Raw genomic sequence first — 21,989 nt, 5'->3', positions numbered from 1 at the left:
TGTGTGTCAGTATTTCTTTAGTCAGAGGATCTCAATTAAAATCAGTCCTAGTATTCCGTAACTGTAGCTGTTAAAACTTTTTCTCCCAAGATACATTCAATTTCTATTATCCAAAATCATTTGTAAGTGATGCCAACATTTTCTAAGAAAAAATGAAAGATTTATGAGAAAAAATTATTCATGCTGAAGTGCACACTACTTAATTCACAGACAATTTTGCTTCAGAGAAATCCAGCTGGGTTCTTCCACACACTGGTTATCTTGCCCCTCTTAGAGAAGACCACTTTGTATTGTCAATGTTTTCCTTTACTCATTAATAACCTCAGTTGAAGCTGGATATGTTGGCTCACGCCTGTAATCCTAGAACTCTGGGAGGCCAACGCGAGTGGACTGCCTGAGCTCATGGGTTCAAGACCAGCCTGAGCAAAAGCGAGACCCCTGTCTCTACTAAAAATAGAAAAACTGAGGCAAGAAGATTACTTCAGCCCAAGAGTTGAAGGTTGTTGTGAGCTATGATGCCACGGCAATCTATCCAGGGCAACAGCTTGAGACTCTGTCTCAAAAAAAATAAATAATAAATTATAACTTCAACAGAGAGTAAGGGGCAGTCTTAAAACTCAGGGTAAAAACTACCAAGTGGGAGATTTGAAATGCAGTGTTCTCTTGTGGGAAATACTCATTATCTTTGCAGGTGGAGTACAATCTATACTATAATCTGGTATAATAATATCATGCCACCGATATCCACTAGAATTAGATGCTTCTTTTTCTGTCTGGATATGAAGGCATTAAAAAGTAAAGCAGTAATGAACCAACATATATGTCAAACTTTCCCCCAAATTAACCTAACAATTCCACCCACCAAACATGAAAAATTTCAACTCATATCCCAAAACAAGGTGTTACTTGTTAGCCTTAACCTAGAGTTGAGATGGGGAGGTGGGGGTTTACAGTAACAGTTGGGGTCAGTCCTTCTCAGTCCTAGTAGAGTTCAGCGAAGAAAGAGACATTAACTTTCTTCTTCCCAGGAGCCTGAGTTTTTAAAACCTTCACTCACTTCAACCCATCTTATGCAACAGTCACTCATGGAGGGCAGTAGTTTCTACCTGGTCTGCTTAGTAGACTCACCTGAAGACCCCTTTTTGCAAAGTGCCCGACCCCAGTACCAGACCAACTCAATTTGCATCTCTTAAGTTCTGAGCTCAGGCACCGCTGGCTCTCTTTTTTTCAAAGTTACCACAGTGATTTTAATCTGCAGCTAGATTAAAAACCAGTGTTCTAAAGCAGTTGTTCTGAATCAGGAGCAATTTCACCTATATCCCACCTGGAAATGTTTGGCAATATGTCTGGAGACATTTTTGATTGTCACAATTAGGGAGTTGATTATGGGTAGAGCCCAGGGATGCTGTTAAACCTCCTACAACACATAAGGCAGCACCCCACAACAAAGAATTACCTGTTCTTATTTCACACCAACCACAAAATGTCAATAGTACCACTATTAAGAAACCCTGAATGGAAGAAGAGTTGCTGGGAGAAACAGCCTGCTCTTTCCATCTCTAGAGATACCCTCTCAAAAGAAGAATCAATAAGAAGCTTTTCAGGGTGAAGACTTAGAACCTCGACAGTCCATCTGAAAAGGCCAAAGAAGTTCAAAATGAACTTTCTTTAATAGAAAGGAGTGATTGCCTTGAGTGTGCTTTCATTGGCTAGGATGACGCTGAATAAGAACATGAAGCGATTGCTCAGTTGAACTTGCTCAAAAAAGGTAAAGGGAATAATCAGACCAACCAGAATAATCAATCTTTTTTTTTTTTTTAAAGGAAGATGTTAAACAATAAAATAAAGAGTAATGTTTTTCTATTTATTCCTTCTCATTTGCTGGTAACCAGTAATACATGCCTCTAGAATTATTATAAAATACACTGATTTTCACTACTTTTTCAACTGGATCTATAATGTTCAATGAGTGAACTACTTGTAAGGGTTTATGATCATCAGAATCATCTCCGTCTGGAAGGTCAACAAAGAATAGAGCTATTGCTGGAAGAACCTTGAATCACCCAAGACATACATGACCTGGGTTAAAACAGTTACCTGTTTGAAAGCAAAGATCTGCTGGCTCATATCTGAAAACTCCTTAGTTTCACTGGGGAAGAAAGTATTTTCACCTAAGAAAGTTCCACCCAAACTTGAATTTCAATGGAATCAGGTAAGTAAAACCCCATTCTCAATACCCAAGGCTCTCAGTTTGTGAACATTTATAGCTAGAAGTGGCTATTCAATTACTTAATCTACAAATCTGAAGTGCATCAAACAACTTGAATGAATGGGCAAATACCTAAACTTCTAGATGTGATAAGGGTAGCATATATTTTCTACATACTGAAAAGAAATAGTTGAATAATAATTTCTAAAGAACTAAACACATTCATGAGGGATTTGTTTAGTTTGGAGGATTTTTCTTACGTTTGTTTTTGTTTTTGTTGATTCCTAATCAGCTACTATTTAAGAAACGGTTGTACAAGCATAGAAATTTTTAAAAGAGAAAAAAATGCCTAAAATTCGTCTTTACATTTCAATTGGAGGTTAAACCAACTGTCCTACCAAAGGAAGTTCTTGGATATAAAGTTCAAGTATCATATCCACTGAGTTTGTAACTAAAAGAACAAGAAGATTTAAATATGCCCAAGGCACTGTCAACTAATGTCAACCAATGGTGGTTCCCTCAGTGTGCACACATGGGTGTTTTTGAAGGAAATGGTTATCTGAATAGGTAGCGCAATATCCTGGCAACATATCCTTCACCTCTATGTCAGTCTGCCATAATGCACACACACTTCCCAGGTGCTTTCACTACTTCCTGTTTATGCAAAGACATCCCAGGGCTCATTCAAAAAATCTTATTTCACACCAGCCACAAACAGTATGACTCTGGAAATGACTCAGCAAATCCACAATTTGGGATTAACTTCACAACTGGTTCCTATCTGTTCATATACCAATGAATGAAACAAATTGTGTGGGGATTTAAAAATATGAAAAAGCATGTCTTGCCATCCATATCAAAAATTAATTTGTAATGGCAGGATAAATACAAGCTACCCATGCCCGTGTTGAGAGGCTGATGATCCATAAACATTTCTTGTGCCGCTTCATTTTCCAATTAATTACTAAAATAAAAATGCAATGCAAATATATTGCAGATATACTCTGTTGAAGATAGCAACCATCAGCAGATCTGTCCCTTAAGAATGAGAAAACAAAGTAGACACAAGAATCATTCTATAATAATTTATCTGTTACATCAAATTTTTAACTGATTAAAATTTTTAACATTTTCTTTACCCACCAAGTTTATGTGAGTCCAGACAATCTTCCATGATATCATGGTGATCTTTATCTAGAGATAGACTTCACTTTATGCAAGGTATGATTTAAAAGTTATACCTAAACACTTTTCGTATAAGTTAAATCATACATTGATTAAACTAGAGGAGTTCTTTATGTAAAGGAGCCCTTTTTTAAAGAATTGTTTCATGAGTGAAAGCACCACTTGTCCCTAAGTATTTTCTTTTTAGTTTAAGAAACAAAGCTTCCTTATAATAGTGAACATATTTACTTCTCAAGCTCATTAAAAAGTAATAAGAAATGGAAAAGTTATTTTCCTTATCTTCCCATTATACCATCACTCCCCACCAAAGTCAAGCTTCAAGGCCAATGACCTCGCTCATCATAGTAACACAACCAAACTTTGTTTTTAAATGCCTTTCATCTTTTGTAAAGAACTGGGTATTCAAGGCTGCTTACAGCAATCAGGGCAGCATCTCCTGCTCATGGAAAGAGAGACCAAAGATTCAGTCAACTTCAGAAAATCACCAGTAAGGAGGCTTTGACACAACAAGTAAACTGGCTTCTCCCAGCACCCACAATCTGAGAAAGCAGCAGCTTCCCATCTTTCCTGTCCTATTTCCATTTGTGCTTAAAAGAACATTGGATGCACTGGAAGCCAGACTTCAGGAGTCAATTTTCAGCACTGTGAGTAAAGGATTAAGATGAAATGGAATCCAACAGGTAAATCCCCAAATACAATATTGAAAATTTACCCTTTTGTGTCACTGCTAAAATTGGCACCCTCCACTACTAGGAGCTGGCTGCACACAGACTCCAGAGCACGTTTGAAATAAAACAAAAAACCTCAGACATTTGAATAAAAAAAAATCCTCAGTCTATAAAATCAATCAGTTTAGCTCCAACTCAACCACAGGTAACATAAAACAATTGTGAGGGTTTGGGGTTTTTTTCTTTAAGAAATGACTTTTTTCTTTCTGAAGTTCAAAGTGGTTTCAGAACCAAGATGCATAGAATTAAGCCTTGTCCAAAAGGTTTAAAAGCCCAGGTTTAAAGCTGCCTCAGCAAATGCAGCGGATGTTATGCTTTGGAAACCAAAGGAGCGTCCAAACATGTCTGTACATTTTAAAGAAGAATGGCCAGGAAAGATAACTTTTATAACGTAAAAGGGTATACTGTTTAGAATATTCTTAAGGGAGTGTTGTGAGAGGGTTGGTGGGTTTTGATTAAGTAGAGAAGGGAATCATCATTTAGATGCAAAGAAAAGTCACAGGTTCAGGGCCCCAACACGATGGAAAAAAATTTCAAAAAAATTACAACCTTTTGTGTGGGGGACATAACCACAAAAGGGACACTACCTAACAAAATCAAATATTTTGACCTGGTTGTTGGTACCCTCACGTTAACTTGAAATAAATTTACTTTAAAAAAAAATGCACGATAAAGTAAGGCATATTTATTTATCGTAAAAATTCACGATAAAGTAAGGCATATTTATAGGCATTCAGGCAAATCAGTATCAAGCTTGTTTAGGAATGCAATGTTTTTTCTTAATATAATTGTTTTTCATAATAAATACTCATTTCTTCCACTCTTAAGCTATTAACTGGATTCAAAAACCTCTTGCTCACCATTCCACAAGTGAGTCCTAGTAAGAAATAGCACACATAGGAACATGCTCAAGTTCAAGCTCAAAGAATCTTAGAATAGTTCCTCATTTTTTTCTCCAGTGCCCTAAGATTTCACCCAGACAACTTAGGATCCTAAGGAATGCTTGTTATCTCCCTCCCATAACCTCTCACTCCCAACCTTTTCAGGCTTACTTAGCTGATAACTACATAAAATAAAAACAGATAGAGGCAAATAAACACACATCATTTGGGCTGAAATGTTTGCTCCTTTCCCCACCCCGAGCCAGCGCCAGTGCTTTCTTTTATGGCTAGAGAGCCTCCGTCATTCGTGACCCCCCGCTGAGCTGTCCCGGCCAACAGCTCCAGGCAGCGCGCACTGACCCACCGTTTATGCCGCTGTAGACATTGCGGTGATGGGGCGATGCGTCCTCTGGCGCCTGCCTCCGGAGGGTGCCCTCTCTGCTGCCCCCGCCGCTGCCTCCCCCGCCTCCGCCGCCGCCTCCGTGCTTGTGATCTGGGCTTCCCCCATAATGCTGTTTGAGGTGCTCGGGGCTGGTGCCCCTGGCTCTGGGGAGGTGTTCCAGGCTCCCGCCGAGGGCTTGTTTCTGAAGATGCTCTGGGCTCCCTCCACTGTGCCTGGCATGTTCAGGGCTGCTCCCTGACCGGTGCTTCTGGAAGTGTTCGGGGCTCCCACTCAGCACGTGCTTGGGCAGCGTTTCTGGGCTGCTCCCTGGGTGCGGGTGCCTTTGCTGTTCAGGGCTGCCCTTGCACAAGGGTTTGTGGTGCTCTGGGCTGGATCCTTTGAGTGCTTTGGGGTGATCTGGAGTCCCAGAGGGCCTGGGTTTCTGGAGATGCTCGGGGCTGGTGCTCCTGTGCTTGGCGTGCTCCGGGCTGCCCTCGCTTCGGGGCTTCTGCAGGTGCTCTGGGCTGCTGCTGCTCGCGTGGTGCTTGTGGTGGTCAGGACTGTCGGTGCTGCCTGTGCTGGACGTGCTGCTGCCATCGCCCACATCCCGCACGTAGGGCGCGGTGGCGGCAGCAAGCTGGCACAGGCTGGCCTGGCTGTCGATGGAGCAGCGGCTGCCCGCGCAGCCTGCGCCCTTCTCCTCGTCCAGCAGCACGCAGAGCTCCTTGAGCTCCATGTTCTCCTTCACTACCTCCTCCTGCTTCACCTCCAGCTCCTTCAGCTTCTGCAAGTACAAGGCCACTTCCTTGTGCATCACCCCGGCCGTATAGCGGCCCAGCCTCTGCCACTCCCGGGACACCCTCTTGCCTTTCTGCCGGTCATCGTCCAGGAAACAGCAGAGGTCTCGCAGTTCCTGGTTGTCCTCCTGGAGCTTCTGGTTGATATCCTGAAAAGAGAGATAAAACCATTCAAGGGGTATTCACATTTCAGGTATCATCAGGCCGAGCCTTCCTGGGAGTGCAAGCAACTGGAATCAGGGAATTCTCTGTAAGGGTAAGGGAGGATGAAGATTCGTAGCTATCCACAAAAAGTAAAATAATAGGTATCAGTTATGTTCCCTGCACCATACTTTTTTTTGCATCATCTTATATAATTTTCACCAAAACCTTAAAGGATAATAATTATTATGGTTCTATCACAGAAGGGGAAACCGGACCTCTCAGAGATTCACTTGTCCAAGGTCATCCAGTCAGTATTTAGAGGAGTGGTCAGTTAATTAACAAGAAATCAATCAGTAGAAAAAACAAGGGTCCCCTGCCCCACCCTTGATAAAGAAAGACAGCTGCTTATGACCTGTAAGGTGCTTAAAAGCTCTGAGGCAACAGGTCTTTCAAAAGAACAAAGGGCAATGTTGTTTAATTTATCATCCCTGCATGAGATGAGCAGCACTACTCACCCCCAACCCAGGAAATGGCAAGTTGCCCTCTATTGGCAGGTCAGTCCTTCACATCCTACCTCCACCTGCCATACCCACCTGGATGTCTGTCTCCCAGGCATCCCTGAGCACCTGATGTTCAAACACCCCCCCACCCCCACACTTGTACCTCTCTGAAAATGCCACCTCTACCTGTCCCACTGCTCAGTATAAGACCCTGAGCTTATCCCTGGCATCTTATTCTCCCTAACCTTTCACTTCCCAGCCAAACAGTCTTCAGATATCTATCTCCAAAATTAAGCTCATCTTGTCTTTCCCATGTTTAAAACCCTCTAATAGCTTCTCTTTGCCCTTAGGATAAAGTGCAAAATCCTTCCAGCCTCACAGGCCCCAAATGTCCTGACTCAGTCTACTCTTCCAGCATGAAACTGCTTCAGTTGTTCATTCACAGATATTTAATAAGCATCAGTGATGTGCCAGGTATCAATCTAGATCCTGGAGCTCTATCTGTAGACATAGCAAAGACCTTGGCATCATAGAGCTTTCATTCTGGTGGAAAAGACTGGTAAAAGGCAAATATAGAATATAAGGTCATATAGTGAAAAGTTCTGGAAAGAAAACAAAAGCAGGTTAAAAAACACTATTTTGTAAGAGAAAGTACCTCTACAGAAAAAGGAAACATTTGAGCAGAGACCTGGGTGAAATGGAGGAGCAAACATTTGAGGGAAGATGATTCAGGCAGAGAGAGGGCAAGCATAAAATCTCTGAGACCAGCAAGAACTCAAGTTGCAGGGAGGCCAGCATAGTGCCTAATGCACTGTGAGCAAGTCTTCCAAAACTGGCTGGAATTGGACAGGAGAGTAGGGAGGGAATCAGGGTAAGGTAGAAGCTGTAAGACCATCCAGAGGGGCTACCAGTATCCCTCTATTGGGCTGGTCCAGGAAGGAGGAGATGATGGTGGCTTGTTCACATGGTAGCACTGGAGAAGCACCCATCAAGCACTAAACACCACCAACACGGGCTTTACTTCAGTTCTCCAGGGGCTAGCCCTTCCCCTCTGTCACTTGGAAAGCTTTCCCCTAGTTTTGCACACAATCATCACGTCCTCATTTTATAAGTCACTTCCCCACAGAAGCCATTCTAAAGAACTACATCCCAATTCAAAGAAGGTCCACTTCTATGCCTACCATCACCCTTCAGACTTTTCCTCTGCTGTATTTATTGCAATTTGTAGCAACATACATGTAAGGGTGCCTATTAGTTCAAGTCTATATCCTCAGCAGTCATGAGAATAGAGACGTCATCTATTCTACTCACTTCTGTGTGTCCAAAACACAGAATCCCCACTACAGACACCTGAAACCAAGGAACTTTTTAACTACATAGTGACGTCCCCTTACTCTTACTCATATTCTCCATTCACGCATATAGGCAAAGGGCCAACTCTCTCCTGAAGCACTGTGGTGTGGAAGGAATGAAACAGGCAGTTATTGGGGCTGCTACCTAAGAATTCCTCTGTTTAACAAAGCCTGAAAACCTCGTTCTTATGAAACCATCATCCAATCCAGAACTAGAGGAACTCAGAAAGGGGACTGCCTTCTCTTAAATTCAGATTGGTTCCCCTTATCCTGACTAGAAGATCACCTATAAAACATGCGCTGACTAACCACTTCCTTCCCCTCCCAACAGCACTAAGGCCTAAAATGGGAATGAATTTGGGGCCTAAGGAAGAAGCCTGTGCAGCTTAGCTTTCAACTCCAGTTCTAACTCTTGGCATAACCAACAACTGTTTCTTTGTTTCTAACACCTGTCTCTCCTTTACCTCCCATGGCCACCCTCTGACACCTGAACTTCACCTGTAGTCTCCCACTCAGCCTCCCTGCCGGGTCCGCCTACCCTCTACCTTCTCTCACCTCCTCCAATCTAAGATTGCCAGACTGACCTTCACAAACCCTTGCTGCATGTTGTGCACTTCCTGTTCACCAACTCCCATCATCTCCCCTTTATGAGGGAAAATGAATAAAACCCCTGGCCAGGCCTGAAAGGCTTTCCCCCACCTTTGTACCTTTTGCAGCCTCTCAGTCAGCTAAACATGAGCTGTAATTATGTCTGTGCATTCCAAGTAGAAAATGTCATCTTCTCCCCCATATGAACTTCCCTAAGAGGAGAGATTGTATTGAGAAGTCTCCCCCCAGCATAAAATAGCAGCAATGAATGAATGAATGAAGTAACTTTCCTGCTCACTGCTTACGGCCTGTGTCACATGCCAGCTATTAAATTCATTGAGCATCAATTGTTTTTCTCCTTTCTATTGTAGTTATTTTAGCTTCTAGAAGGCAGAGTCCATTCTGTAAGTATTTCTGTGAATATACAACACATCTGGCGTGGTGCCTTACATACAACAGACACTTAATATGTTGTGTTTAAGGACACAACAGGCTACAGATATAGCTGAGAAAGAATTTATTATTGTTTCCCGTAAGCCTCGGCTATTTTTGGAATCTACAATAGTAAGAGAATAAATTACCCCTTGATACCAATGCTTTAGAGGAAATCAGAAGTTGTGGATATTTGGACAAAATAATACTAAACAAAAATTAATCTTTCTAAGCTGCAAGTTACTCAACATTTAGTTTAATCTGGCATTTGATGAAAAGCTCAAGTCATTACTTTTTCATCCTAATGAATGTCCATCTGAAAATACTTCCCTTTAAGTATCCTATAGCTATTTCTGATTTCTCTAGAACTGAAAAATAAACAGGCTGGTGCTACCCTGGACTTCATGGAGTTAATGTACATCCCAAAAGAAATGAAACATGCATCTGTCAGTATTCCAGGTGGCATAGACAAGAGTGAGTACTGGCCCATTCAGTTTTCTTTATCGTAGCTCTTTCTTCTTATTATTGGTTTTCTTGGCAATATTATTTCTAATGTTCCAATTCTGAGCTATGTCCTTCACCTTATGATGAACAGCTAAGCAACCATCTTGATGATCATGACCTTGTGAGCCAGCTTCTTCAAGTCTTCCTAAGACTTGAGCTTTCTTTCTCAAAATACTAATGGTCCCTTTAACATTGCCACAGGCCACCAGATGTTCTACAAATGTCTCAAGTGGCTTTTTAAAACTTTAAGCTCACTTCATAGATTATCGCCCAAAATATCAATCTTGTGCCTACAGACTATCAAGTACTGTATAGACAGTTAAAGAATAATTATTATTTCAATGTGTTCTTTTTCTTCATTGCATGATGGGGGGTTGTTACATTAGGGAGCAAGGAGGGAAATTATTGTAATGTAGACAATAAATCTTAGAAATTCAGTTCCCCCAAATCAGCTTCCACTGAGATACTGAATCAGAACAGCCTGAATGTTAGTATATACTTAGAAATCCAAAGCTATGATTCTCAGGAATCCAGTTTCTCATAATATCAAAACCTTAGCCAGATTCTCCTTTCTCTACCCATTTCAGGAGCACACATTCTAAGCAAAGAATGTCAATTAGCCTAAAGAAAAGCAAGTCGGCCTTTTTTGAATACTTTATGTCCATGTGACCTTGAGAAAGCTAAGTAGGGTTTCTTCTACATATCATTTAATCCTCATAAGACCTCCTGTGGAATTAAAATCCCATTCAGCAGGTGAGAAAACAGGCTCAGAGGCCAACCATTTGCCCACCCTGCCCCAATTATCCGGCTTCAAATCCTTTATCTTTTCACTGCCTCTAGACTGACCTGCCTCTCAAATGTTTAAACACAAGTTGGACAGTGCTAGAACCCAGTTACAGGCCCCTAGGAAGAATAGAACTGATGTTTGCATCTCCCACATTTACAGCTGCGGAAATACCTAGTGCCTTAAAAATATTTAGATACAATTTCAAAGTCAGCTCACAGAAAAGGGCATAAAAAACACATGTGGCTTTAATTACCTAGCACTTGCAGCTGTCAACTGAGAAGGCCAAACTCTCCAAGACCATCCCCCCCCCAAAAAAAGAAGAAAAAAACCTTACTTCCAGTGAAGCCCAAATAAGTAGATGTACCTGTCATTTATTCAGTCAACCACATTAATAGATTACCATGGAGCCCAAAGCAGCTCTAAGCCAAAATGATGAAGAGAAGGGAGAAGGCTGGCCTGTCAGCAGAGTAAAAGCACAGACCCTTGGGGTGGGCCAGAAGCCTTGGGGTCTACTACCTTACAACTGCCCAGGGATGACCTGAAAGGAAGAATGGAGGCTGCTTCAAAAAGTAATCAGTTCCATCATTTCTGAACTTGGTGAGGAGTTGGATTAGAACTCTTTTAATGTTAAGTCATGAATCCAAACCAGAAGGAGACTTTCCCACTTGGGATGTAAGTGCTCTTACCTGGCCTAATAGCTATTTCTCTAAATGGAGCTACTGGAACCAAGACCAGTCACCCACCACTCACACCACTCCTCCCCCACTCACGCACACTCAATCCACACAACCTATAGAACAGGCATCCTCAAACTTTTTAAACAAGGGGCCAATTCACTGTCCCTCAGACCGTTGGAGGGCCGGACTATAATTTAAAAAAAAAAAACTGAACAAATTCCTATGCACACTGCACATATCTTATTTTGAAGTAAAAAAACAAAACAGAAACAAATACAATCACACTGCTTTATGTGGCCCACCGGCCGCAGTTTGAAGACACCTGCTATAGAACAACCTTCAAGTATTTCTGAGCTACGATGCCCTTCAATGCTCCATACTATAAAAATCCTTAGGTAATTAAAACTTCTTCCTAGTCACGTTATGGTTCAAATCACGGAAGACGCTTAAATTGGAGGATGAGAAACTAATACCATTGTCCAGCTTTGCCTGAGAAACCCAGATCCTGGAGACACATTTAAATAAATGAATACATAGTTGTTCGTTTATTCATACATCCTGTCCTAATACTTGGTGGTCAAGTATTAAACTTTCCACAACATTATCCTAACTTGTCACAATACCCCAGGAAATAGTTATTATCATTTGCATTTTACTGATGAATAAAATGAGAAATTAATTACCCAAGTACACCCCCTAGCAAATTCGGATTCTACATTCAAACCGACCTCTGAGATCATCTTCCCACTACACTAACCTGCCTCTATTCCTCAACGGGCCTGGTAGTTTAAAATACTCCATTAGTAATAAATTAAACCAAAGGAGAGAGCCGGCCTTGGGATTTTTCTCGCTGAGATCTTCCTACCAGAACCCACTCCAGGGACTATATTGACAGTGAGTCTGGGCCTTGGGAGAGCGCGGCTGCACCAGCGCGGAGCCCAGCACACAGCCTTGCAGGATGAGCCTTGGGCCTTCTGCCCTTCCCCTCCTCCTTGCCCCAAATCCCAGAGCTGGAGCACTGAGGCAATGAAGGCACAGCTCTCCTGCCTGAGAGGTGGGGTGACAGTGGAAAAGGGACAAGGACAGCTTGTGCCTGCGGGAATTTGTTCCCTACGTCTTCGCAGTGATTTCGCTTGTGCCTGGCTTCCTATAAACAAAAGCAGAACAATGAGAGGAAGGAGTACCAGAAGGCACCAGCCCCAGCTGGAAGGAGAGGAAGTTTGCGGTACTCGCCGGCAGGGCGGTTCCCGGCCACCAGCCTGCTGCAGCCCCGCGGGCTCGCACACTCGGCGGTCTCCAGGAAGAAATAAAAGTTAGTGGGGCTTGGGGGCTTTCCCCCCTTTTCCACTTAGCAGAGGGAGAGCTGGCTCAAAAAGAAAGCATCACTGACGGACACTTGGGGTACCCTCTCAAAACCCTGCGCCTCCCATACTGAGTCCCTTGCCCCACTTCCCTCCCTCCCGTACTGGATAAAATTTAAGTCAAACTAAGGGTTAATTAGGGAGGGGAGTAAGACAACTCCAGGTGACGCCATCCAAACTCGGTGGGTAGGAAAGCACGGAAATTGGCGAAAGACTTGAAGGCAGAGCTTAAGCCCCTCCGCACCAGGTGAAAGACGCCGGCTCCGAGGGTGACGCCCGCAGGTTCCCCCAGGGCGCCACCACCCCCCTCGCCCCACTCTCAGACATTGGTGCCCTTTCTTCGCCGCGTGACCGCCAAAGAGCTGCTGGCGCCAGAGCAGCCGTAATCTTGACCTCCAAAGGCAAATCTCCTCCTTCATTCCCTATTCCCCTGAATGTAACCACGCTCCTCAAAGCACCTATTTTCCAGGTTCCTTGGGAAATTAAAGGTTCACCGTGCCCATCACTTCCCTCCCTGCCTTTCAGCATCCTCAGAGTCCTGCCCACCACCCGCAGAAAACGAACTGGACGCTAGCGCGCGAGGTGTGAGGACGAGGAGGGGAGCGAACGCCCTCAAAGTTTGGAAAAGTTTCCAAAGGGCTGGGAATGGGGGGCGTGAGGGCAAAGGTGCCGCCTGGAAGAAAGAGGAGGATCACCTGTTGACTGAGGGAAGAAAGTTTGCTTGGCCCCACCCCACTCCACCCCCGGGGCGCCGGCCCTCCGCCCCGCCGCGCCCAGCCTCCCCACCCCGGCCCCGCGCTCACCTTGAGCCCGCGGATCTCGCCCAAGTGCAGCTGCAAGCGGCGGTTCACCTCGCGGATGAGGTTGCTGTGGTCCAGCATCGCGCTCACCTTCTCGGCCTCGGCGCGCCGCAGGCAGCGGATCAGCTCTTCCTTGCTCCACTGCAGCAGCTCCTCGTCGGACACTTTGGACAGGTCTTCCACAGCGGCGGCTGCGGACGAGCCGGCCGGGGCTGGGGTACAACTTTCCGCCGCCGCAGCCGCGCCTCCGGTCGCCTTCGACATGGTATCCGCGCGGTAGCAGGTGCGAGTGGGTGTAAGAGGCGAAGCGACTCCCGAGGGCGCGGGCGCGGGGCTGCCTCCGCCCACACCCCTGTGCGCTCGGGCGAGTCAGCGGCACCGCCCAGGGGCCGCTGGGTTGGGGCGGCGGGGGTCGCGCTGGGCGGCCATCCTACCTCTCCATCCCAGCGCGCGCGCCCGCGCAACCCCCGGGCCGGGCAGTCGCCCGCTCGCTGCTTCCGAGGCGGGTCCCAACTCCGCGCAAGTCCATGGTGAGGGGCGCTTGGGGAGCAGGAGCCGCCGCAGGAAACCCTCGAGGACAGGCGAAGGGCGCCCGGGGGCTGCACCCCCCGTTCCGCTGCCCTCTCCTCCGCCCTAATTCGAGACTGTCGCCCCCGACACTCTTTATCGCACACGCACTTTCCTCCCCCTCGCCCAGCCGCAGCCCCCGGCTTCTCTCCTCTCCCAGCGGAGTAGGGCGCGCCGGGCTCTGCGGCGCCCCTGGCTGCTCTAGCGATGCCGCCGCGGTTGCCCGAAGGCGGCCTGCGCTGTGCCCGCCGCCGCTGCCAGGCTGCTCCGGGAAGCCTTCAGTTTGCACAGCCGAGCCGCGGAGGGGCGGAGGGTGGGGGGCCGGCAGAAGGAGGAGCCTGGAGTCCGGGCCGCCCGTAGCCGGCAGCACCTCCAGCGCCGGCCGGACACGGCTGCCCCTCGACCCGCACCCTAGAAGCGTCCTCCAGGTTATTCCGCCCGGGAGGGCTGGGGGCGCGGCTGCTCCAGCGCCTGGGCGCGGGTGGGGCTGGAGAGGCGAAGAGGTGCGGCGCTGTGGCAGCCCCGGCCTCGCGAGGCGCGCGCGCCACCGTGTGGCCGAAGGAGCTCCCTCTGCCCGCCGCACTCCAGGCTCGTCACCGGGCAGGGGAGGGAGCTGCCAAAAAATCAGAGCTTCTTGGTATTTGGGAGGATTGGGGATCAGGAAAGATGGGGTTTAGAGCCTGAGGAATAGCCTGATAGTTGCACATTGGTGAATGGAAGAAAAGGCTGTCGTCAAGGGGGAGGGAGGTGAAGAATCTGGATGGCCTAAAAAGAGGCTTAGGGACCACCCACATCCACCCCAGGCCTTTGTCTTTTTAAAAGATCCACTGTTTTGCGAAGAAGCGTCAGGGGAAGTTGCTGGATCTTTTAAAATGTTATTTGAAAAATATCAAAGCCTTTAGGGGAAAAGAGAATACCTTCATCTCCTGCTTCCTGAGGCCTGGATTTTAAGGTCAGCGCAGTCACCTCCCCTCAGAGCAAATAGGGCCCCCTCAGGCAGTTGGAAATGCCAGCCACGGAGATTTCCATTTTCCTCTGCGCTGAACGCTGCCTTGTGTTCACTGGGTCAGCTTTTTATGATGGTAATTTCTGAGAGAAGAAACCTTGAGTCTCTGGGTTCTTTCACTAGGCTATCCAATTATAAAGTTGGGTGGAATTGTCGCCAAGCTGAAAACATGTTTTTTGCCTAAAGAAGTGGATCAACTTGGTCCTGGGCGTGTCATTTCTGGGATGGAGAGGGAGCCAGAAAACTGCAGGAATCTAGCCTCCCTGGGAGTCATTTATTCAGGGTGCCGAGGGAAATTATCTCCGTACGGTAGGAGGAGAATCTAAATCAGAATCCCTCCACGAGTGGGCAGCGTGTGTCCCCGGTAAAGCTGCCAGGAGTTAAAAGATGGTGAGCAGGGACTCTGAGACCGCTGCCCTCTAACCAAGAGGACTTAAAATTCCACTCAGCTCCACTAAGCTTTAGGCAAATTTCTTCCCAACTGTAGCCCGCTGACCTCCCTTTTCCCAGAGAATTTACTTTAGCAAACCTCCTACTACATATTCTTTCTCTGACCCTTTGAAATATAAACCTCCTCCCAGCCTCTTCTGAGTTTTATATCCTGGGAATATCTTTCTCAAACCTGGGAGGCATCGCTTTGGAAATAATGGCCTACCTTCCAGTCCCTGGGGAGAGGTGGAGCTAAGGTCAGGGAGTTCTGTTAGCAAACACAAATGGCCTCTTTAAGGGACCAGCCCCCCTCCCAGTGTCCTTCAGTTCTTTTCCAGGAGCCCACCTAACCACCCCCCTTCCTTTGTTTCAGTGGAGTTGACTCAGCCTCTCTCTCCCCTATTGCAGTCGTCTTGAAGAAAGACCTTCTTGCCTATTTAACTGTATCTGGTACAATTTTCCTTTGACATCTCCCCTTCTCTCATGCCATGGAAGATTTTCCTCAGCAGTTTCTAAGACCAGTTTTGACACAGGTAGGGGCAATGAAAATCAGAAAACTGTAAGTCCTGTCTCTATTAGTTGTTAGTTCTTGTTCTTGAACAAATAATCTAACCTTACTGGCCCTTGGGCAGCTAATGACACAATGTGTGGGAAGTGCTTTACCAGGTTGCCCTACAGAAATGCCACCTTCTTATTACTGATAAGTCTTCTGAACAGCCTCTTGTCTGGAAATAGGATCCAGGACTTCTGTTTATTCCTCCATCACAGGTTCTTCAATAGTCCTAGTCTGTAATAAAATGAAACACCCGGCTCCTTTCTCTGCTAACTGCCTTAGATCAGTTAACACCTAAGTGGACATTAGCAGGCAGATAGATGACAGAGAGGAGAAATCGGACGTGCACTGGAAGGACAAGAAAACAGGAAAGCAAAGAAAAGAAATTCTCCACAAATTATATACACTAACAGCTGCTAGATCACCTTGAGGTTTTATTGTTTCTAATTTGGGTCATTGATTCAGGATAATTAATGAATGAATAATGTTGCTTCATGTTGCTAAGGTCAGGTATGGTGTCATTTAAGAGCTTCACTTGGCTGCTAAAACCTGAAATCTAAATAGTCACTTCAGTAAGGCATTTATTTTCTCTAACATAATTTGTATTCTAAAGACAGGCAGCAGAGGGGTGGTCTTCATGTCTTCATGATATCATCAAAGACTATATTCCTTCTCTCTGGTGAGCTATCCTTGACATGGTTGCCTTGAATTCATGAGATGGCTACCAGGTTTCCTGCCACCCATCTCCATTTAAGGCAAAGAGAATGTAGGCGCAAATGCTAAAGGGCACATGCTTTTTAAAAAAGTTTTCCTGCCAGTATAATCCAGGGAGTCTTATTCTAAAAGGCAGAGCTTGCAACATGACCATTCCACTAGCTGGACGGAAAGCTAGGACTTTTTTTTTTTTTCCAATTTGGGCATATTAACATCACAAGTAAAACCAGTGTTGTATAATTTTTTATTTCAAAATATTAAGGGGGTACAAATGTTTTTGGTACGTAGATATCTTAGATAATGTTTATGTCTGGGTTTTTGGTGTGCCTGTCACCAAAACAGTATTCATTATACCAAATAGAAACATTGTTAGCCCTCACTCCCCCTCCCACCTTCCCCCTTCCTAGTTTCCAACATCTTTTACATCTTTTGTGCCCCTGTATGCCCATCATTTAGCTCCCACTTCTCAATGAGAACTTGTAGTATTCATTTTTCTATTCCTGAGAAACTTCACTTAGGATAATGAACTTCTATTCAAGTTGCCGCAAAGGACATTATTTTGTTTTTTATGGCTGAGTAGTACTCCACGTTATACATATACCACATTTTCTTTACTAAGTCATGAATTGATGGGCACTTAGGTTGATTCCACATGTTTACAACTGTGAATTGTGCTGCGGTAATCCTTCAAGTGCAGGTGTCTTTTTGATAAAATTACTTCTTTTGCTTTGAATGGTGGGATTGCTGGATCACAAAGTAGGTCTACATTTATTTCTTTGAGGAATCTCTATACTATCTTCCATAGAGCTTTTACTAATCTGCAGTCCCACCAACAGCCTGTAAGTTTTCCTTTCTTTCTGCATCCACACCAGCATATATTGGTTTTCACTTTTTAATAATGGCCATTCTGACAGTGGTAATGTGGTATCTCATTATAGTTTTAATTTGCATTTCCCTAATGATTAGCGATATCAAGCATTTTTTCATATGTTTGTTGGCCATTAGTCTTATCCTCTTTTGAAAAACTCTAGTTTGTGTCTTTTGCCAACTTTTTAATGGGGATGTGTGGTTTTTTCTTACTGATTTGTTTCAGTTCTCTGTTGAATCTGAGTATTAGTCCTTTGTTTGTAATATAGTTTACAAATATTTTCTCCCATTCTTTAGGTTGTCTATTCACTGTGTTATTATTTCTTTTGCTGTGCTTTTTAATTGAGTTTCATTTACTTATTTTGGTAGTCGCTGTATTTGCTTTTAGGGTCTTAGTCATAATCTTTGACTAGACTAATATGTACATGAATTTTTCCTGTTTTTCTCTAGAATATTTATGGTTTCATGACTTACATTTAACTCTTTTTTTTTTCATTTTGAATTAATTTTTCTATATGGTAAGAGACTTAAGGGGTCTTGTTGCATTCTACTGTGTGAGGCTATCCAATTTTCCCAGCACTATTTATTGAATAGGGTTTCCTTTCCTCTGTATATATTTTGTCTGCTTTATCAAAGATCAGTTGGTCGTAGCTACATGATTTTATTTCTGGGTAGAGTGATGTTTTAATAAGAAGAAAGTGGATATTGGTGAGGCAACTAATAGTTTTTTGTATAAACCTTAGCATCTTCTTATGCAAACCTGAACCTTGTGTAAGTTAAATATAAATTTCTGAAAAATAGCCATAAATGACCCTCAGTCTTTAAATCTGGTTGGTTGATGGTTTTATCTCATGTGATTTTTTTTTTTTAATCAACTCTTTTTCATCCAATTTCTCTTTTCCCTCTTTTCACAGGTCTCACCTGACCTCCTTACTGGTCCTTCTGACACCAGCATCACCTCCCTTGAATCTACTTTCCACACAACAAACAAAGTGAAGTATCTAAAAACGTCAATTCTAGCTGCTTCACTCCTAAGATAGATTGAATTATCGCTCATAATTCTTCATAACCCCCTCCTATAAAATCAATACCACTCTTCACCATGTGACTTTGTAGCACCTCCTCTAGATGAGACAGAGCTCTCCCTTCTCCAGAGGGATTTTACTAGGCCATGTGATTGATTTCCTAATGGAATGTGGGAGCACCCGACATTGTATCCCTTCTTGGATGGCATCTGTCTGTCCATTCATCCTCCTGCACTTTTGCATTTTACCAGGAAAAGAGCTAACTGTGGGTGCTGCTGTCCCCATACTCAGCTACCTCGGCCACCCAATAGACCTGCAGAAGAGAGTCCTCCTCACCACCTGACAGACGGGTGTATGTGAGAATACAAAATTGTTGTTTAAGCCACTGAGCTTTGGTGGTATTTATTGTGCAGCATTATTAATGCAATAGTTAGCAGATTGTACAACTCCCCTGCCTTAACCCTTTCAGTGGCACCTGAGCACCTGTCTAAGCAGCAAAGACACATTTCTTAGCAGAGGACACCTGATGGACACAGTCTGGCCCTTGTCTTCTTCTGTAGCTCCACCTCTGACCATATACCCTACCTGATATTTCATACTATTCTAGTGCCAAACTGCCCATATCTTCCTATCAACAATCTCTGTTCCTTTGTGCCCCACTGATGTTACTTTTTCATGCAAGGAAAGCCTTTCCTGCTTTTCTCTGCTGGATATCTCCCACAAGATCCTCTCACAGGCATCATTTCCTCCAGATCCCTGGTATCAGGCCACATATCCCTGGTGGGGGCAGAGGTAAGAGTCCCTCTCCACTCCCACGTACTTCAATGTATTTCTCTAGTCCAGTCCCTAAAACAGAATGTTGAATTATAGAAAATTATAAGCAGAGATTCAGAATAAGTTAAGTCTACTCTCAACAAAAGGGTCTATCTAGCTCCAGTTAGAATTTAATATTCTCTGCTTTCTCCAAACCAACAGACTTTTATCATGCCCTACAGAATTCCCATTGCTTTTAGAGACGCTATTGCGGACATTGCTCATTAGATCCATGATGCTTTATCATGACACTGTACCTAATCCATGTGGTTCTCTTGGACAATTTCTTAATTTTCATCCCATAAACACTGAATTATGCAATTGGTTATATATTCCTCCTTGCAGTGGCTTCTAGGGCATGAGATTTAAATTTTTGGCCCACCTTCAGAAATTTAGATAATTCTTAAGGAATGTAATTTGTTGACTAATAATCTGACTTCTGTCATTTTCTTCTAAATTTCTCCCTATTTATTTCTTCTTATTTACCTTGTTTTGTATGTATCTTTGTAAGTTACCTGTGATTATTTTTAGTAAGGCAGAAAAGAGAAGAAGAAAGAAGGTCTTGTCTTTGATTGTAGACCCTGTAATATTTTCTCTCATTCCCTTTGGTGTCTCCTATGGTTTAAATGTTTCTCCAAGATTCATATATTGTAACTTAAACCCTAAGGAGTTAGTATTAAGAGGTAGGAACTTGGGAAGGTGATTTGACTATGAGTGCTTTGCCCTAACAGAAAGGATTTATGCCCTTATCAAGGACCTGAGGGAGCAAATTTGTTTCTTTTGTCACCCCACCCATCTCTTTTGTTTCTATTTGCCCCTTTAGCTCTCCCACCAGGTGAGGTTGCAATAAGAGGTGCCATCCGTGAAGCAGAGAGTGAGCCTTCACCAGCCCCTGCATCTGCTGGATGCTTGATCTTGGACTTCTCAGTCCCTGCAACTGTGAGAAATAAATTTCCAGTATTTGTAAATTATCTGGTCTATGGTAAGTTTGTTATAGCAGCACAAAGGGAATAAGACAATGTCTTTTTCCTCTATTAGCCCCTAAGCTCCTTGAAGACAAGACCTACTTATTTTTTTTTTTTGAGACAGAGTCTCAATTTGTCACCCTTGTCAAAGTGGTAGTCTCAATTTGTCAAATGTGGCATTATAGCTCAGAGCAACCTCAAACACTTGGGCTCAAGTGACCGTCTTGCCTCAGCCTCCCAAGTGGCTGAGACTACAGGCACCCACCATAATGCCCAGTTGTTTTTTTTATTTTAGAGACGGGGCCTCTTGCTGAGGCAATCCTTCCATCTCAGCCTCCAGAGTGAGGTGGCCTCACAAGTGTGAGCCACCAAAGCCAGCCTGACAAGACCTACTTTCTAACTTCTGCCTGTCCTGCTGAAAACCTCTCCTCCCCCTGCCATAGGATCTGGAGAGTTAGCATGTAATAGAGAAAAGAGGTGCAGAAGGAGGAGAGAGGAAGGAAAGAAAGAAAGGAGGAAACAAGCTTTCCAGGGGCTTTTTAAACTTTTTTTTCCTCCATGTTTGGAATGGCTCACCACCCAAACACAAACAAAACTTCTTTTTTTGATATATTAATTGTTATTTAGGATATGCTATTTTGGAAGTCAGGAGTGGTATGAAGGTCAGAAAAGCTTTTAAAATATTTTAAAATGTTTTAAATATAATAGGATGGTGCTTTAATGAGTTAGCCTCAAGTTGTTGTAGAATGTCCTCAAGTGTCAGGTTTAACTAAAATTATTGAAATAATTAGCACTGTTTGTCATAAACCTTCAAAATCTAGTATCTTATACTTACATCACATCACAAGTCAGACCAGCCATATATCAAGTGCTTGATAGCTACAGTGACTGGTGAGTATCATAGTGGACATGGCAGCTGAAGTGCATTTGGTTTGGAGTAATGGCAATATGATGGCAGCACCTGCAGTGGGCCAAATGAGACCCCACCCTAAAGCTATCCACCTCAAGTTAATCTTTAGAACCTGTGCATGTTAGATCATATGATAGAAAAGGACTTTGTAGGTTGATGACTTTACAGATTTTTAAAGTGGAGAGATTGTCATAGCATATCCAGGTAGACCCAAAGTGCAGTCACGTGTTTCATTTTAAGTAGGGGTCGATTTGATGTAGAAGAGAAAGCAGTGACCACAAAGACAAAAAGTCTGAAGTGATGTGGCTAAAAGTCAAGGTATGCCAGCAGCCACTAGAAACTGGAAGAGTCAGGGAACAGATTGTCCCTAGAGCCTGTGGAGGGAACACAGCCCTTCTGACACTTTGACTTTAGCCTTGGAAAACTCCTTTCATACTTTGGCCTCCTGGAAGAGAACACATTTCTTTTGTCTTAAGCCACTAAGTTTGTGGTCAAAAAAGAAACTAATATAGCACCATTGATAAAAAAGCATTCCATTTTCATCTGTATTATTATAGTTGTCGCAGCCTTTCCTATTTTATACCTAGTAGATACCTATTGATTTTTTTTTTTCCTTTTGGAGGGCAGGCATCTGCTCTATTCATCAACGAACCTCTACACCTGGCAAGTAAAGTATTTGTTTTAGGAACACCGTAAAAGTTGTTCAAATGTATCTGAAGCTTAGTCTCTGGGACATCTATATGCATGCAGGAAAAGCTGAAAAGGAAAGCTGCTTTCTGAAACAGTCTCCATATGGGAAGCTATAGATCACAG

General features: G+C 44.0%; 1 protein-coding gene across 7 annotated transcripts in view; it reads right to left on the bottom strand.

Annotated features, from left to right (window-relative positions):
- Positions 1-14,851, bottom strand: part of CCDC85A (coiled-coil domain containing 85A) — a 208,138-nt gene extending 193,287 nt beyond the window's left edge. For 6 of the 7 annotated variants that reach the window (XM_053588877.1, XM_053588878.1, XM_053588879.1 and 3 more), the window contains exons 1-2: positions 13,331-14,532; positions 5,368-6,331 (exon numbers count right to left, since the gene is read on the bottom strand). In XM_053588877.1, the coding sequence (XP_053444852.1) occupies positions 5,368-6,331; positions 13,331-13,591 (1,225 nt within the window). In that variant the 5' untranslated portion in view covers positions 13,592-14,532. Of the gene's footprint in view, positions 1-5,367; positions 6,332-13,330; positions 14,533-14,811 lie in introns of those variants that run through there. The other variant, XM_053588882.1, reaches the window with a different exon arrangement.
- Positions 14,852-21,989: the final 7,138 nt, after the last annotated feature.

Source organism: Nycticebus coucang, chromosome 4, assembly GCF_027406575.1.
Source record: "Nycticebus coucang isolate mNycCou1 chromosome 4, mNycCou1.pri, whole genome shotgun sequence".
NCBI classification, from domain to species: Eukaryota; Metazoa; Chordata; class Mammalia; order Primates; family Lorisidae; genus Nycticebus; species Nycticebus coucang.
Note: the sequence above shows the minus strand (reverse complement) of the source record. Positions and strands in the feature narration are given on the sequence as shown.